The sequence below is a fragment of the Simochromis diagramma genome, unplaced genomic scaffold (assembly GCF_900408965.1).
Source record: "Simochromis diagramma unplaced genomic scaffold, fSimDia1.1 OVJJ01000565.1, whole genome shotgun sequence".
Lineage (NCBI taxonomy): Eukaryota > Metazoa > Chordata > Actinopteri > Cichliformes > Cichlidae > Simochromis > Simochromis diagramma.
In genome coordinates, this window is record NW_024387304.1 from 317,331 (window position 1) to 334,488 (window position 17,158).

Here is a 17,158-nt window from a genome sequence, read left to right on the forward strand (position 1 = left end):
GCTGAGTTTGCATCTTTTGCTGTGAAGTACAGCCAGACTTTGACCTCTTCGCCTTGGGTATTTTTAATCTGTAGCTCTGCTCTAAAAGAACGTACGTACCTGGACCCGCCTACTATCCTTGGAAACGTAAAATGATTGGCTGGAATCCGAAGTGTGTGACATCTCAGGAAAAAAAAGCACCGAAATAAAGCAGCGAAATGTGCGCTGCTTTTCTGGTTACTACCGTTTATGTCAGAACCGGTGCCATACCCATCCCTAGTCAGGACCCATTACAATGTTCCGGTCTTTCTGAGTTGACTTAGACGGTCTTCTTGTTTTGCATTTGCTTGAAAAACACTACCTGCATGTAGTTTGTTTGGTCCTTGTGCACAGTTTGTGTTTGTGTTGGGAGCTGGATGTTTCTTGGTGTTGGTGGTTAGTGGATTTGATTTTCAATGACATCTTTTGTAGAAAATCCTTCCCCATCTCAGGCTTCATTATTAAGTCATGTTACAATGTTTTCAGATGTTGCCAATAAAAAGCATGTAATGCGTGAAAAAGCACTTGAGTAAATCAGTTTTTTCTTATCGCTGCTAGCAGTGAAAGTGAAGAACAAACACAGCAAAAACGACGTTAGTTTCAATGTATTTTATTCTTTACTGTAGAAACACTGTACATAAATTACTTTCTCTGAGACTAATATTGATGTACGTATAAGTGGAATTCATCAACCTCCGAAATAAAGAAAAAGATAAACCATAAAACATTGTCAACTTGTCATAACTGTCGTTGAAAAAAAGATCGGTAGCATATGAGGTTAACTCTCTGTGGAAAGTTCCTGCTCTTTCCTTCCAAATGACTAAAGTTACTTTTCAACCTTATAAACACACATACGCACAATGGAAACTCTAAAGGAGTACAGAGACCCACAATCAATGAGTAAACATCCACATTGATCTTTGATCTATTACTGTTACTCGTTAATGTCACTGATGGCAATGCACTGTCCCTTTAAAGATAAACAAGCAAAAATAAAGGGAGAAGCAACGATTTGTTACTACTCACAGCAATCCTGTCCCCCACCCCTCCCACCCAAAGCCATGATAACATGTTTCTATTGCAAGCAATACTACTACCTGTGACTGAGAAAAGCACAAGTCTATTTGTTATGAGGCCGAGTCACATTTTGTGAATAACACCTGGGCAGCCAGGGTACCAGGGGTTTATAGGACCAATGTACATCCACGCAAACACAACGGTGGCCCTACAGTCGCCCTGGTTCTTCACATACGTCAGTTTGACTGTGGTCTCTCTAAATTTGTAGAACTTGTTAGAGCACAGAATGGGAAGAAGTGGCTTTTAAGTAAAAACACAAATCAAAGTTTGTCTTTGTTCAGGTCATATAATGGTCCATTCCAGTGGTGATGGTGCAGTAAAAGTAGTAATAGTGGTATAAGTAATACTATGTAAAAATGTTTTTGTTAATTTTCATATACCCTTTTTGTCTGAAGCAACAGCAAGTTTATATAAAGAAAAAAACTCAAAGAGAAAATCAGTTTATTTTTTTCAGCTTTCATACAAAGTTGAATTTTTGTGCCTGTCCTTCTTAGAGAGTCCACGACGGTGGTTCCACTCAGTTGCTTCAGCCATGGACACGACAGAGCCTACAGACGTGGCTCCAAACAGAGATACGACACCTGCAACATCTCTTAGGGATGCACAGATGGCGATTACACTGACAGTTACCAGCTGTTGAAACGCTTGCAAGCTCATGTAACTGTAAAGTCCTCAGTCGGCCGCTTGAACGAGTCTCTACATCCCACTGTTTGATAGCTAGCTAGCACACAAATATAGCAGTCGGGTTATAGCCCCCACCTTTCACGAAAGGCGGCGGGGATGGGGGGTCATGCGTGCAAGCTGTTCGAAGGCAGACGACCGGGTGAAAAAAAGAGAAAGCGAGATAGAGAAAAAGAACATGACTGAAAAAAGGAACCTTTATCCGGGTTTGCAGACCATCAAACTGCAGCCGTGTTTCGGGTCAGCTGCACTGAAGTGATTGTTACATCATCAGTCTAGAAATCCCATTTTAACATTTTGATCCCAAAAAAAGGGATCGCGGGATCTCTTCAGTGGCTTGGTTTCAGTCTGTGACATCCATTTTTGAAAAGCTTTTGTTAGTCTCTGACAGTCAGTGGGCGGGATCATTGGATTCTGTTAATGCCGTGTTACCTCCTCCCTATCTCACTCTGCCGTAGGAACTGGATGTTGTTAGCGCTGTCGGCTAGCTCGGGGTACTGCTCTATAGACAGTACGTAGTATCCATCATAACCCAAAACCTTCCCGCTGCTTAGTAGCTGCCTCTTTTCTCCCTCCGTCCATAGCCGTACTCCTTCTTCCCCGTCTCTCACTCGCTGTTGTTCGCGCGCCCAGGCACTCGACAGCGCCCTCTGCCTTGCTTGTTCCAGGATTCGCGCTTTCTCCTCATCCAGCGTCGTCCCGTAACGCACGTGAAGTGTCAGGGCGCCGTACTGGAGCTCCACATCAGCAAAACGCCGCGTTCTCCCGTTCATGACTGTTGTGGACTGGGATACTGTGACGTTTACTCCATTTTCTAGTGACTTCCTCCCCGAGGTGAGCCGCAGTGCGCTGAGGTCATTCTCAGGCAGGCTGGTCTTGATGAAGTAGTGCGTGTCTCTTCCCTCCACTGTGAAATGCAAGCCCTCAAGGTAAAAGGCATTATTTAGGACAGCAGCCACCTTGATGCAGTCCTCGTTGGCGATGTTTAGAGCACTGGTCACAACGCGACCTTGGATCACGGCGAGCATCACTCCCTTTCCTATCAGAGACTTGACAGTGGCAAACCACAGCCAAGGCTTGTTGTGGTCTGAATGTCGCCGACTGAGCTGAATTTCTGGCATGCGCTCAAACGACAGAAAGGCCTGAGACTGACGGGTCACTTCCTGCTGGACGCCTGAGATAGACTGTGGAGAAAAAGCAGAAAAGGTGTCTGAAAATTTGACTCACAATCATTGTCTGCTGCATCTAGGTGTGTGGACTCAATCGATCATTGCTGCTCCAAGTCATACAAATTCTGTTCAATTCAATTTGATTTATGTAGCGTGAAATCACAACAACGCTTTATATGATCAAGTAAAAACCCGACAATAATGAAGAGAAATAGAGAGAAGTCATGTTTCGGGTCATAGAGAGAAAAGCCCAATAATAGAGAGCAAACACTTGGTGATGGTGGGAAGGAAAAACTCCCTTTTAACAGGAAGAAAGCTCTGGCTGAAGCAGGCTCAGGGAGGAAGACAGCATGAAGTCTCTCCTGCTTCTTTATCTTTTTCTCTTTCAGTTTCTCTCTTGAAACGGCCACTTCTATTTCTGTCGTTGCCTTCATTAATCGCTGAGTTAACGTCAGTGTCTCTACGTCAGTGTCTCTACGTCAGTGTCTCTACGTCAGCGCCCTTTTCTCACTCTCAGTGCGAGTGTGATTACTGGTGACCCGACAACACGTGCACAGACATCCTCCTTTACTGATTTCCTTTCCTTTAAATGGGAGGATGTGTCTCACTAATAACTTCCTATTAATTTATTCCTCGTTTCTTCTTGTTCTGTTATTTTCTGTTCCTTGTCAACGTTACGTTTGCATGACTATATATAAATGAGTAACTATTAAGGTGTAGAATGTCTCGTATGTGGCCATCAGCAACAGTGACAAGAGTACCGAACAAACCACCCCAGATGTGGTTGATGCAGTTACATCATTTATTCCATTTACAAATATCATCCAGTGACTGGACTGACTGGATTAGCCACCGACTCGCTGCTCCCTGATGGCACCATGCTAAACCCGCTGTCAGTGCTGGCCACTTAGCTACAATACGAGCTCCAGATCAAGCCCTGAGGAGCTGGATTATGCTTGTTAGAGTTTCTTTCTTGTGCTGAAAAGTCAGAGAAAGATGATTCAGACATGTTTAAGAAGTACGTCCAGGCCAGGTTACATCACTGGAGACTTTTGAGAAAACATGAGGACCTACTGGTGATATGTACGACTGATGACGCCCATTCGATTTATTCAATTTAATTAATTTTTTTCTAACACTGTTTGGTAAGATCAAGGCAATAAAACTACTTCATGGTTTGTATTACAAGCAAAAATGAATTTTGCACAAATGTAACCACTGTTTGTTTGACACTTGTTTCACTGTCACTGGGCTGCAACCAGAGAAAACGCCCGCTGTGACGGATCGGGTGTGGTGTTCCTCCATAGTTTATCTGAGTATACATACAGGCAGGTCATCCCACAGCTGGCTCTTTTTCATCTCCAGTGATGGCTGTATCAGGTCAAATTTCGGAATAGGGAATCCTGGGATTGCATTATGGAGATGAAAGCCAAATGTGACCAACCAGATGTTGATATCTGCAGAGAAAGAGAAGAGTGGAAATAGTGATATTTATAAAAGAAACTGAGAAACAACAATGCAAAGCAATCATACTGTATCAGAGGGACTGGGACTAGTTTTATGCCTTCATATAAACTGACAAACCCCTGTTGGTGTTTAAAACACATTGATTCAATTCGATTTTACTCATATAGTGCCTCAAGGTAGGGGTGGGCAGTATAAACGGTATACGGTAGAAACAATATGAATTTGGCTTTTTGCTATAGCGCTCTACCACGAGCACATGTTGATGGTGTCATGCAAGCAAGGAGCTTATAAAGAAGAGCGGTGTGACGCCGGTCATATGGACCTGGTTTGGGTTTAAGCAGTCGGATGTTGAGCAGAAAAATATCATCTGACAGTAATGGCGAAGAGACGGAATACAAGTAATTTGTTTCCTCACTTCAAAAACAAAGCCCGTGTTGGAATATGAGCAAAGCCAAAAACTGCACCTTCCACAAACAGTCAGTCCAGTGGAAAGAAAAACGGTGGCCCTACACAGCAGACGTTTTACTTTATTACTGTATTCAAAAATGTTGGCACATTTATCTTCATTTTTATTTGTTATTTAAGAATTTTCTGTTACATTGTTTGGAAAAAGATCTGAAATTATTAAAAAAAAGTTTTGCACAATAAATGTTCTTAAAATTTTTATACTGTTCAGTCATTTTGACACACACACACACACACACACACACACACACACACACACACACACACACACACACACACACACACACACACACATATCTATATCTATGTATCTATATATACAGAAGAATATATCGCAATATATACTGTTACTGCACATGCTTCAAATTACACCGCAGTATGGATTTTAGGCCATGTCGCTCAGCCCTACCTCAAGGCATTTAATATCATAAGGTGGGGACCCTACAATAATCCAGAGGAAACAATCAGGTGACCCCTATGAGCGATCACTTTGGTGACTGTGAGAAGGAAAAACGATCTTTGCACAGGAAGAAACCTCTGACACACTCATGGTGGCAGCCATCTGCCCAGACCGACGGGGGAGAGGGGAGGGAGACGAGACAAAGGACATGCTGTGATTAATGCAGAGAGGTGTATGAACACATGGTGAATGAACACATGGTGAAATAGGGTGAATTAAGAAAAAACGTCTAGTCTACTGCAGCATAACTAAGCGAGGATTCAGGGTCACCTGGTCCAGCTGCTGCCACAGAGGAGGAGAAACTATTCTACTTTTACAGATCTGAGGAACGTCTGCTTCTGTGTCTGAACTTGATTTTGTATTGCTATTACATCATTTAACTTTCTTCATTTAACTGAGAAGTGCTTTATAAATAAACTTGACTTGTTTATTTATCTGATGAAACAGAATGAAAATGATTTCTCGAGTAGTGCAGCAGGAATTATTCCACGAGTTATGTGACCTTAAAGCAACAGGTAATACACACATGGACTGAAAACATGTAAACAAGTCCAAATCGCTCCTTTACCTGTGACATATTCTTTGACCTGGTGGATCTTGCTGATGGGGTTGTTACCTTGGAACATGTACAGGTTAAAGGGCTGAGGGTCCTTACCAACACGTGTCCATGTGCTGATGTCAGGAGTGGTCCACCTTAAAACACAGACATGCTCTGCTCATGCTTGACACCATTACAGTCACCTGTTACACTTGTGCTGGACGAGTGTCAGACTGCCTACCTTCCTGCAGGAATGTCATAATCTCTGTCTCCAAAATGAAGCAACCGCGTCAAAGGATCATACAGACCTCCGTGGAAACCAATTACCAACACGAAGTCTGGGTTGGAATCAAAGTAAACTTCACCATACGCTGTGTATTGCACCTACACAGACACACAAAGATCTATTAATTGCATCAGATATGGAGAAACACGGCAGTTCTGATGAATAAAGTCACATGCTGAAGCCTTTTGTTCCAGCAGGACCAACATGCATACCTGTTTAAGCAGGAGCCCATTGTTACTGAACACAGCCAGTGGAGTCCCAGTGTTATCACATGCAATATAAAACTCTTCTCCGCTGCTGATCTCCATGGCAAAAACATGGCCCTGTGCAAAAATAACCAACATTGGATTCAACAATAACAAACCTGCTATCATGCTGCGATATGCAGTTCTGTAAATTAACAACTAATTAAATTATCCATTGCTATGGATAATTTTAACACATCTTTGTGGAGATCACGCCGCTAACCCCAGCCATGACAAATGAATGCCTAAACCTAACTATGACCGAATTGTTACCCTGACACTAAAACCACATTTTGAGTCTGTTGGTCCCCACAAAGATATGTAGACACGGTCAGCTGCATTGTTACAGATGCCTCAACTAGTGCACCATTAGCTTTAGCAGAATAACTAAATATATTACAGGGAGAAACTGCTCTCTCTGTCTTGTCACTTTTTTCCATATGCTCACTGGAGAGAAACCTGCTGTAACCAGACTGTCGTGCATCAAAAGTACAGCACTGAGTGTCTCGCCTGCTTCTAGCACGACAGCAGAGAGGTTTTTTAACCAGCCTTCTAACTTTAGCAAAAGCACTGCTGCGAGCTAAATGACTCTTTCAGTGTGGTACCTGCAGATCGTAGTAAAAGGACGTGATCTCTGAGCTGGAGTGGTTGTAGACGTGGGTTATCCTGGTGGGATAGTTCAGGTCCGCATAGAAGAACTGCAAGTGCTGGCCCAGGCTGTTCCTAGATGCTACTCGCCGACCCAAGCCGTCATAGCGGTACTGGATGGTCCAGCTGGCTGCTTTGCTGTAGACACGAACTAGTAGGCCTGTTGTAAAAAAAATACTGATGCTGTTGTCTTTTATAAGGAAAAAGTGCACATGTTCAGTGCATGTATGACTCTCTTTAGGGTTAGTTTTCTGTTTTCCACATAAGCCTTTCGAGTGAACTTTGACTGCTCAGGATGTGATCAGGTGCTCTATGGCACAATTTGAAAACTTCTGTCTTGAATATAACATTTTCCTACACGTCTGATTTGGGTAATCATTTAAACTGTTCAAGCACAGTCGACGTCAAGAGGACGAACACTACTGTGCCACTTTGTGTTGCGTCTGTTGGTCAAACTGTGCAAACCTTTGGAGTTGTATTCAAATATCTCAGCTCCTCTCTGTCTGAGGAAGCCGTCTTCATCCAGCCTATACTGAACATCTCCCAGCCGAGTGATTCTGTCCCGCAGGTCGTAGCGCAGAGGGGTTAAACGCCCGCTGTTCCCAGGGTTCAGCAGATGCAGATTCCCGTTCAGATCGTAATTATATCTGAAAGGACAGAAAGTAGAATCGTTAATTATTATTTGGCATCAGTGTTTTCGTTCTTTTTTGAATGCTGTGATCCTACCTCCACATCATCTTCTCATTGAGGGAGACGGTCTGCAGCTGTCCGTCGACATCATACTCATAACCATATTTGGTCGTGTTAGCAAACGGCCCGATCTTGATTTCACGCTTTGTCACTCGGCCCATGTTGTCATACTGAATGGTGATCCAGTACATCAGTGACCTGAAAATCTCATACTGGATCTCCTTGATGCGGCCGTGCTGGTCAAAGTGTTTTGTGTAGGTCATTACTGCTGTGGAGATAATCTGGGAATGATGGGCAGACAGAAGATCTACTGTTACACTTCAGCAGTGACCCAAAGCCCTGCTGATCAAAAAACTGCACCTGACATCTGGACAGCCCCACCCTGCCTCAGGTGGGGTTTTGTTTCATTGCTTTGAAGACACAAACACAACCTCCAGCTGTGGGTGGAGAAAATGTTATTTGATGAGGGAAGAACACCTGCTGCATCTGACACACATAAATCATACCTGTGACTAACAGTGTGTCCAGAAGCATAACAGTGGTTAAACGTAACTGAGGGCTGTGGGTGCTCAAACTCTCAGGATCTGAAAGGATGTTAGCTCGCTCTTTAAATATTAGCTCGTCTGCTGCCAGTTTAACTTCAAGGCTTCGAGAAACATCCACAAATAGCTGCAATACTGAGAGGTCACAATAAACAAGCTGATATGGAGAGTTAAGATATCTGAAATATATCCTTATCAGCACAGCGAGACCTGAAATGTCCAGCTACCTCAGCCTAATTAACCCTATAAACCTGTGCTATAAACTCTCAACCACGAAATGAAGATCCACAAAAACTCAGTGTTTCAAAATGTTTTCGTGATCTCTGCTGCCATAGACACTGCCTCAGCCCTCGCCAAAATGTCTCATTTATTGCCCATTTACCAATCACTGATTAATGCACTTATCCCACTTCTTTTCTTCCTCTTGGAGACGTCCAAAGTTTTGTCCCATCAGTGGAAATATTTTAGGTGTCAGTGCCCCTGAAAGGATCTAACTGATGTGTCATGCAGCGGGGGTGATAACATGATTTGGGTGTCCCTTCGGTCTCTTCCAGGAATCATCGTATGGTTTGATGTGAATGAAAATGATGTTACTCGTATGATATGGCCTTGCCAGTCACTAGATTTAGGAATGGTGCTCTCCACCACCATCAAAAGACCAACAAGGGAATATCTTTTGGAAGAACAGAGTTTAAAAGATTACTAAAATGTCTGTTTTTTCATTAAGTACTCGTCCATATTACTAGAATCTGAGGTGCTTATTTTAAACAGTATCGAAGATCCGTTATTACCTGATTGATATCGTAATAAATGACTCCAAACTTCCCAAACTGTTCCACTTTCCCAGATATGTCGTCAAACTGATAGAGATCGATGGGCAGCGGCGTCTCGTTGATTACAGCCTGCATGCTGGTGACCCTGAAACTGTTGTCATAGGTGTAGTCAAAGCGCGCGTTCACCATCCCGTCCTCGCTGAAGCGGAATATTTGCCGGTCAACCAGTGGGCCAATTTGGCGGTACCGGATGGAGCAGATGAAGCCTTCGCTCTGCAGGTTGACAGTCTTAAGCACACCAGCAGTCTCGTCATATGTGAAGCTGACCCTGGTCGAGTCATAAAGGATTTCTGCCAGCTTGTTCTGACGAGACAAATATAAAAAAGTGTTACAGCGACGACACAAGCAGGATGTCTGCTGTGCATATCACACCCCATCACCAGCCTACAGCTCATCCAACTGTTTCTTTATGGTTCCACTATGGGTAACATTCAATGACCAAAAGCAACTGTGAAGTTTGAAGCGGGAAAGATGTTGCAACAACACTGCTGCATGCTGTATGTACAGGACAACTGTACCTTAAACATACACAGACATTTCCTTCCTCATCGGTAACCTTTGACCTTTGTTGAAGAATCAGCTGCATAAAGACATGAATAACCTACCTGTCTGCGGTATTTGTACAGTATACGCCGGCCAGTGCCTAGATGAGCCACCCTCAGGAGCTAAGAAAGAGAAAGCAGTGAATGATTAGCTTTGCTGCTGTTGAGTGAAGTTGATCACATCCAGTGTGTCTCTTACTTGCTAAAAACAAAACACACCTGTCCATCTTCAGAGTAATCCACAGTAACAGACGCGTTGCTTTCTGGTGGGGTGTAGATGTTCCTGTAATATCCTATGGATCGGATGGTCTGCATGGTGTGTCGGGCCACGCTGGGCATGGTGACTGCTGACAGGCGGTCCACGGAGTCATAGTCAAAGATGTACTGGTGCTGGCTGTGCAGCAGCAGCACCATGGACTGATGCAGAGACAGGAGGAAGACAATTAGAAGCAGAACACACTGACTGGTCGCGTGGCGGCCTGTAGTGAGAGGCCACAGACGTTATGATTGGATGTCTGAATTACAGTTTCTTATACAGAAAACAAAAGTGGTGCAAATGTTGTAAATGTAGACTAGATTCACATCAGTCCACACTGCAGATACATGAAGATTCATTCAAGCACAACTGGCACTGCATCGTTTAATCAGATGTTATCAGATAAAGATCCTGATATTGTTGCACCACCTGCTGGAGCTGCACCTACGGAGGTCATGCAAAGCTCCCCTGCATGTGTGTTAGACAGTTTGACACGGACAACAAAGTGGCTTTTCACAGCGCTGAGGGAACACTGACACCACATATGCTGCTCAGATACACATGATTTGGTCATGAGTGTGTTTTATAGGATACATTTCCACGACCAGAAGAGACACACACATCAAAATAAAGAATGTTGTGCTTCAGTAATGAAATGTGCAATAAAATATGCTTTAATAAATTCATTTACTATTCTTTTATTTATTTAGACATTAGTAAATAATCTATTAATTAATAATGTAAAATGTATCAATGCAAGGTGATGTTGCAATGTAGCAATCAGAGTCTGAAGGCCCAGACAATTCCCAACAGATTGATTTTCCCACGTGGATCATTATGGCTTTGCTATACTGGTCAGCTTAATTGTCACAGTTTATTTGATCTTTATTGTTTTTTGGTACTTTTAAGTTATTACAATCAGAACAGACACTGTGGGACGGGAAAGATGAAGAGAAGTTAGGAAGTTGAGTTAACAGAAGGAAAACAGGGGAGAGGGATGGAGAGAGAAAAGACACTGAATCTGTTTGATCACCTGCTGAAACAAAACAGGCAAAAAGAAAAAACATAGCAGGGAAACCATGGCAACAACCCAGAAAAGCATCAGTAACAGTAAATAATAAATACTGAATGTTACTGAGCAGCAGGACTGATAATGCAGGATATGTTTGGAGGCAGCAGCCAGTGTGAGTCTGTGAGTACCTGTGTGTGTGTTTGTATTCAACAACCATAAAAAAAGATTTTCTAAATCATTTAAATTTAAATGTAAAAAAGAAAAATAAATAAATGAAAAGATGTTTTTCTGACATTTAAAATTCCACTCCTCATTTTTGAAATCCACTGAATTTTCCTTTCCTGTTAGCTCACAGATTAGCTTTTAAATGACCAAATAAGATGTTGTTGTTGTTTTGTTTTTTACCATGCTCCTTTGTCTCAAAGCTTAGCCTAACCAGTTATCAGGTTTAGGGGCGATCACGTTTTCATACAGAGTAAAGGACGTTTGGATTTTTCCCCCTAAACCATAAACACCTTCATTTAGGAACTGTATTTTGTGTTTACTTGTGTCGTATTTGTATAATATTTAAATTTGTCTGATGATCTAAAGCATTTAAGTGTGACAAACATACAAAAAATAGGAAAATCAGGAAGGTGCAACGGCTTATTTGAAGAGTTTCAGTCAGGTTTCAGAGCTCAGCACAGCACAGAAACAGCTTTAGTGAAGGTTACAAATGATCTTCTTATGGCCTCTGACAGTGGACTCATCTCTGTGCTTGTCCTGCTAGACCTCAGTGCAGCGTTCGATACTGTCAACCATAATATCCTATTAGAGTGATTAGAACATGCTGTAGGTATTACAGGTACTGTGCTGCAGTGGTTTGTATCATATCTATCTAATAGACTCCAGTTTGTGCATGTAAATGGAGAGTCCTCTTCACACACTGAGGTTAATTATGGAGTTCCACAGGGTTCAGTGCTAGGACCAATTCTGTTTACATTATACATGCTTCCCTTAGGCAGCATCATTAGAAGACTTAGCATACATTTTCACTGCTATGCAGATGACACGCAGCTCTATCTGTCCATGAAGCCAGATAACACACACCAATGAGTTAAACTGCAGGAATGTCTTAAAGACATAAAGACCTGGATGGCTGCTAACTTTCTGCTTCTTAATTCAGATAAAACTGAGGTTATTGTACTCGGCCCTGAAAATCTTAGAAATATGGTGTCTAACCAGATTCTTACTCTGGATGGCATTACCTTGGCCTCCAGTAACACTGTGAGGAACCTTGGAGTCATTTTTGACCAGGACATGTCCTTCAACGCACATATTAAACAAATATGTAAGACTGCTTTCTTCCATTTGTGCAACATCTCTAAAGTTACTCCTAGAGTATTTAAAAGTAGAATGGGAGGCAGAGCCTTCAGTTTTCAGGCCCCTCTTCTGTGGAACCAGCTTCCAGTTTGGATTCAGGAGACAGACACTATCTCTCCTTTTAAGATCAGGCTTCAAACTTTCCTTTTTGCTAAAGCATATAGTTAGGGCTGGACCAGGTGACCCTGAATCCTCCCTTAGTTATGCTGCAATAGACGTAGGCTGCTGGGGATTCCCATGATGCACTGGGTGTTTCTTCTGCACTCACTATGTGTTAACAGACCTCTCTGCATTGAATCACACTTGTTATTAACCTCTGTCTCTCTTCCACAGCATGTCTTTATCCTGTCTTCCTTCTCTCACCCCAACCAATCACAGCAGATGGCCCCGCCCCTCCCTGAGCCTGGTTCTGACGGAGGTTTCTTCCTGTTAAAAAGGAGTTTTTCCTTCCCACTGTCGCCAAAGTGCTTGCTCATAGGGGGTCATATGATTGTTGGGTTTTTCTCTGTTGTAATTTTTGTTGTTGTGATTTGGTGCTGTATAAATTTTTTTTTATTGAATATCTGCATATTCAAGACATGCAGCTTGTGGGGATAGGTTAATTGGATAATCCAAATTGCCACTAGGTGTGAATGTGAGTGTGAATGGTTGTCTGTCCTTGTGTGTTAGCCCTGCGACAGACTGGCGACCTGTCCAGGGTGTACCCTGCCTCTCGCACTATGACAGCTGGGATAGGCTCCAGCGCCCCCCGCGACCCTGAAAAGGATAAGCGGAAGCGAATGGATGGATGGAAGAGCCATTTCTCTGTAATAAACTCTCTTTTCCAAAGATGAGTGATTCCTCAATCAGATACAGGGCTTGCAATATCGCTAGCCCGACGTCCTGGGGCTAGCGACTTTTTCAGTCGGGGTACCAAAATCTATCTCTTCCCTGCCCGTCGGGCTATCGTAGGAAGGAAAAATATATGTCAATGCTTTTGCATTCTTTCAGAAATGTAGCTGGGTAATTATGTCATTGGCATCGGTGAGCCACTGTCAATATGTGACATATTGAAGTCGAGTTTGAATTTGCGCTTGTTTTTTGCTTTCACTTTGCAATCGTGCAAACTGTGTATAGAGAGCGACAGCACTGATCTGTGAGTGATGATAATTTGTGCACCAATTCCTCTGACATCGTCTTATTAATCGTTAGCTTACTATGCAAACATGACAAGTGAAATCTCCCGCAGCAAGCTTAAACATGTGAGAGGTTGATCGTGCAGAGAATCGCTGAGCTTATGTGAGTGAGCGTGTAAAAGCATTTCAGTTCTGCTGAGCCAAATAAGACAGGTCAGGGTGAAGAAGTGACAGCCAAAGAAAGGCTTACCACAAAACGGAGAAGTTATGACAAATCAGACTATAAGGCAAAAAGAAAGTGCAGCTTTATGGTTTCATGGACAAAAGAATTTCTGTGGCTGCAATATGATGAGCTAAATAACCAGGGCTGCACATAAGTGGTCCGCAGGTGCGCATTCGCTGTCAAAATAAAAAACACGCACAAGGGTCAGGGTTAAATTTAAAAACTGTACTTTTGAGTTAAAATATATATTTATAATTTTAATAAATGACAAATTAAAAAGGCATGAACATTTTTTTGTATCGAAAAAATATCGAACCGTGACACCAAAGTATCGAACCGAACCGAACCGTGAATTTTGTGTATCGTTGCACCCCTAATAAATAAATATATATATATATATATATATATATATATATATATATATATATATATATATATATATATATCACACCAGGCAAGACCCCAGGTGCAGGCTGTGTAAAGATGCCCCAGAGACAATCCAGCACATAACAGCAGGGTGCAAGATGCTAGCAGGCAAGGCATACATGGAACGCCATAACCAAGTGGCCGGCATAGTGTACAGGACATCTGTGCCGAGTATAACCTGGAAGTCCCGAGGTCAAAATGGGAGATGCCCCCAAGGGTGGTGGAGAATGACCAAGATAAGATCCTGTGGGACTTCCAGATACAGACGGACAAAATGGTGGTGGCTAACCAACCGGACATAGTGGTGGTAGACAAACAGAAGAAGACGGCCGTAGTGATCGATGTAGCGGTTCCGAATGACAGCAATATCAGGAAGAAGGAACACGAGAAGCTGGAGAAATACCAAGGGCTCAGAGAAGAGCTCGAGAGGATGTGGAGGGTGAAGGTAACGGTGGTCCCCGTGGTAATCGGAGCACTAGGTGCGGTGACTCCCAAGCTAGGCGAGTGGCTCCAGCAGATCCCGGGAATAACATCGGAGATCTCTGTCCAGAAGAGCGCAGTCCTGGGAACAGCTAAGATACTGCGCAGGACCCTCAAGCTCCCAGGCCTCTGGTAGAGGACCCGAGCTTGAAGGATAAACCGCCCGCAGGGGCGTGCTGGGTGTTATATATATATATATCCTACAGTATATAGCTTTTCATTCTATAAAAAAAGGGGAAGCCTAGCTTCTTCCTGGGCCACAACAAGTTTCATAGCTTGAACGTGCTGCTCTGCTGGGTCCTGCCTGCTTGTATTCTGCATATTCTCCTAAATGGGTTTCAGCTGGACACTGTAGCTTTCACCTACAGACAGGCATGTTAGACTAACTGCCAATTTTAAACTGATTATAGATGTGACTGTGAGAGCAGAAGCCTCAAAATGTGACATCTTGGATATGCAAATGGCAAACTGTACAATAAAATATGTGAATGTATAGAAAAAAATGAACTTGTAGTTTCAAACGGTAGAAAAGAAAGGAGCATCGTGTATGAGGACAGTATGAGAACAAAGGAAAGGATGTAGTGGGTACTTTAACTCATTCACTGCCAGCCATTGGCAGTGAATGAGTTAAACCCATTGACTCATTCACTGCCATTGACGGCTATAGACGTCAATGGCAGTGAATGAGTTAAATGTAGGGACACGAGGAAGGTAGATAAGTTATGTGTGCAGGAGGAGAAGTGGAAGGAAGCAAGGCCATGGCCACTGAAGGTGGATACAAACTCTATCTTGGTGTTGATAGGAAGAGAAATGGAGTAGGGGTGACCTTGAGTATGTGTACTGTGGAGCTGCAGAGTGTAAAGTCGGTGATGCATGTACCTGACAAACAGGATGTCAGGTGAGAAAGAGAAAGTTGGATCAAACTGTACAGAGCGTGTGCGTGTTGATGTGTGGGGATTACATGGTGTAAGTTGGAGAAGGAACAATGTTGCATACAGTTTCGGGAGGAGCTGATATTGTCACAGCCGGGGCAGCAGTCGTGTGGTGGAAACAATGAGGCAGTGGAGATGCGAGTGGAGATTTATGTACAGTGAAAATAACAAAGGTGAGGGAAGAACTGAACATAAAACTGGGAAAACTAACAAACTGAAACATAAGGACAGCAGGAGATGTACAAAGGCTGTGCAGAGAGACGCAGGGGAACACATTATAAATACACAGAGGGACACTGGGAAATCACACACAGTGGGAGACACAGCTGGACCTGATGAACCTGACGAGACGGGGGACCAACAGAGGGAGCACCAACCCAGAAACCCAGCATCCAAAACCCCAAAACACAAACCATCCCAAACAGTCCACAAATAGTAGTGATAATAATAATAATAACAATAAATACACCAAACACAAAATCACTGAGTCCACGGACTCAGGACCATGACAGATATAATCTCAGAGATAAGCTCCAGGAAAGCTGATGAGCCATACCAGAGAAAGAGTCGCTAGACTAAAGGGAGAGGTGATGATCAGCAAGCAGCAAAGAAGGAACACTATAGGTGAAAGGTTTCTACTGAGGGTGTTGGTGGAGAGTAAGGAGGAGATCAGAATGAGGTGTACTACTGACAGCATGCCAAAAAACAAACTATGATGTTCGTCGAGTGTGGCAGAGAGCTGTGTGTCCTGCTCCACCCTGGAGGACATGAAAGAGGAATGTGAGGCAGTGGTGAGGTGTGCAGTAGAGGTGACAGGTGGGTTTTAAACATCAGCTCTGAGCCTTGTCTTGTTTGCAGTGGTGATGGTGGACAAATGAGGTCTCCGTGGACTATGACCTTCACAGATGACACTTTAATTCTGTCGTAAGAGCAGGGAGCAGGTATGAACAATGAAAATCAATAGAATCAAGAAAGAATATGTGTGTGAATGACAGGAAGGTAGCTGGAGAGGTGAACACGCAAGCAATGGAAGCATTGAAGGTAGATGAGTTTAAAACCTGGAGTCAATGATCCAAAGCAATGGACAGTGCAGAAGAGAGGTGAAGAAGAAAGCGTTTGCAGGGTGGAGATATATTCAGTAGATGACAGTGAGAGCTGCTATGGTGTATGGTGAGGAGATGGTGAGACTAACACAAAGACAGGAGGAAAAGCTGGAGGTGGCAGAGTTTTGTTGTAAGTGATGGACAATTTTAGAAATGAGTATCCCCACAGCCTCCTCAGTCAGCTTGGAGATAAAGTGAGGAAGGCAAGACTGAGATGCTTTGGCAGTGGTTTGGGGGGAATAAGGGACACAATGGACTAAAGATGTATACAGCTGCCAGCTGGAGGTACAGAGGAAGACCGCATCGATGGATGCAGTGAAAGAGGACATGTAGAAGGTTGGTGCAATAGGGATGAATGCTGTCATCCCACACAAACTCACTCACAAGCTGGCAACACTCGGCCTGCACCCCACCCTCTGTGACTGGCTACAGGACCTTTTGTCTGCCAGGCCCCAAACCGTTGGGATCAGCAACAGGACTTCAGCCAGCATTATTACAAACACTGGCGTCCCACAGGGTTGCGTCCTCAGCCCCATCCTCTACACCCAGTACACCCACGACTGTGTCGCCTCCAACAAAGACAACATC

At 43.4% G+C, this 17,158-nt stretch overlaps 1 protein-coding gene across 5 annotated transcripts in view; it reads right to left on the minus strand.

Moving 5' to 3' along the window:
- Positions 1 to 612: 612 nt before the first annotated feature.
- The window catches only part of LOC120716630 (teneurin-3), an 840,982-nt gene continuing 824,436 nt past the window's right edge, over positions 613 to 17,158 (minus strand). For all 5 annotated transcript variants that reach the window (XM_040004185.1, XM_040004188.1, XM_040004189.1 and 2 more), the window contains 11 exons: positions 9,881 to 10,078; positions 9,725 to 9,784; positions 9,078 to 9,422; positions 7,781 to 8,025; positions 7,520 to 7,701; positions 7,012 to 7,214; positions 6,374 to 6,484; positions 6,117 to 6,259; positions 5,906 to 6,030; positions 4,272 to 4,402; positions 613 to 2,960 (listed from right to left, as the gene is read on the minus strand). In XM_040004185.1, coding sequence (XP_039860119.1) covers positions 2,205 to 2,960; positions 4,272 to 4,402; positions 5,906 to 6,030; positions 6,117 to 6,259; positions 6,374 to 6,484; positions 7,012 to 7,214; positions 7,520 to 7,701; positions 7,781 to 8,025; positions 9,078 to 9,422; positions 9,725 to 9,784; positions 9,881 to 10,078 — 2,499 coding nt within the window. In that variant the 3' untranslated portion in view covers positions 613 to 2,204. The remainder of the gene's footprint in view (positions 2,961 to 4,271; positions 4,403 to 5,905; positions 6,031 to 6,116; positions 6,260 to 6,373; positions 6,485 to 7,011; positions 7,215 to 7,519; positions 7,702 to 7,780; positions 8,026 to 9,077; positions 9,423 to 9,724; positions 9,785 to 9,880; positions 10,079 to 17,158) is intronic.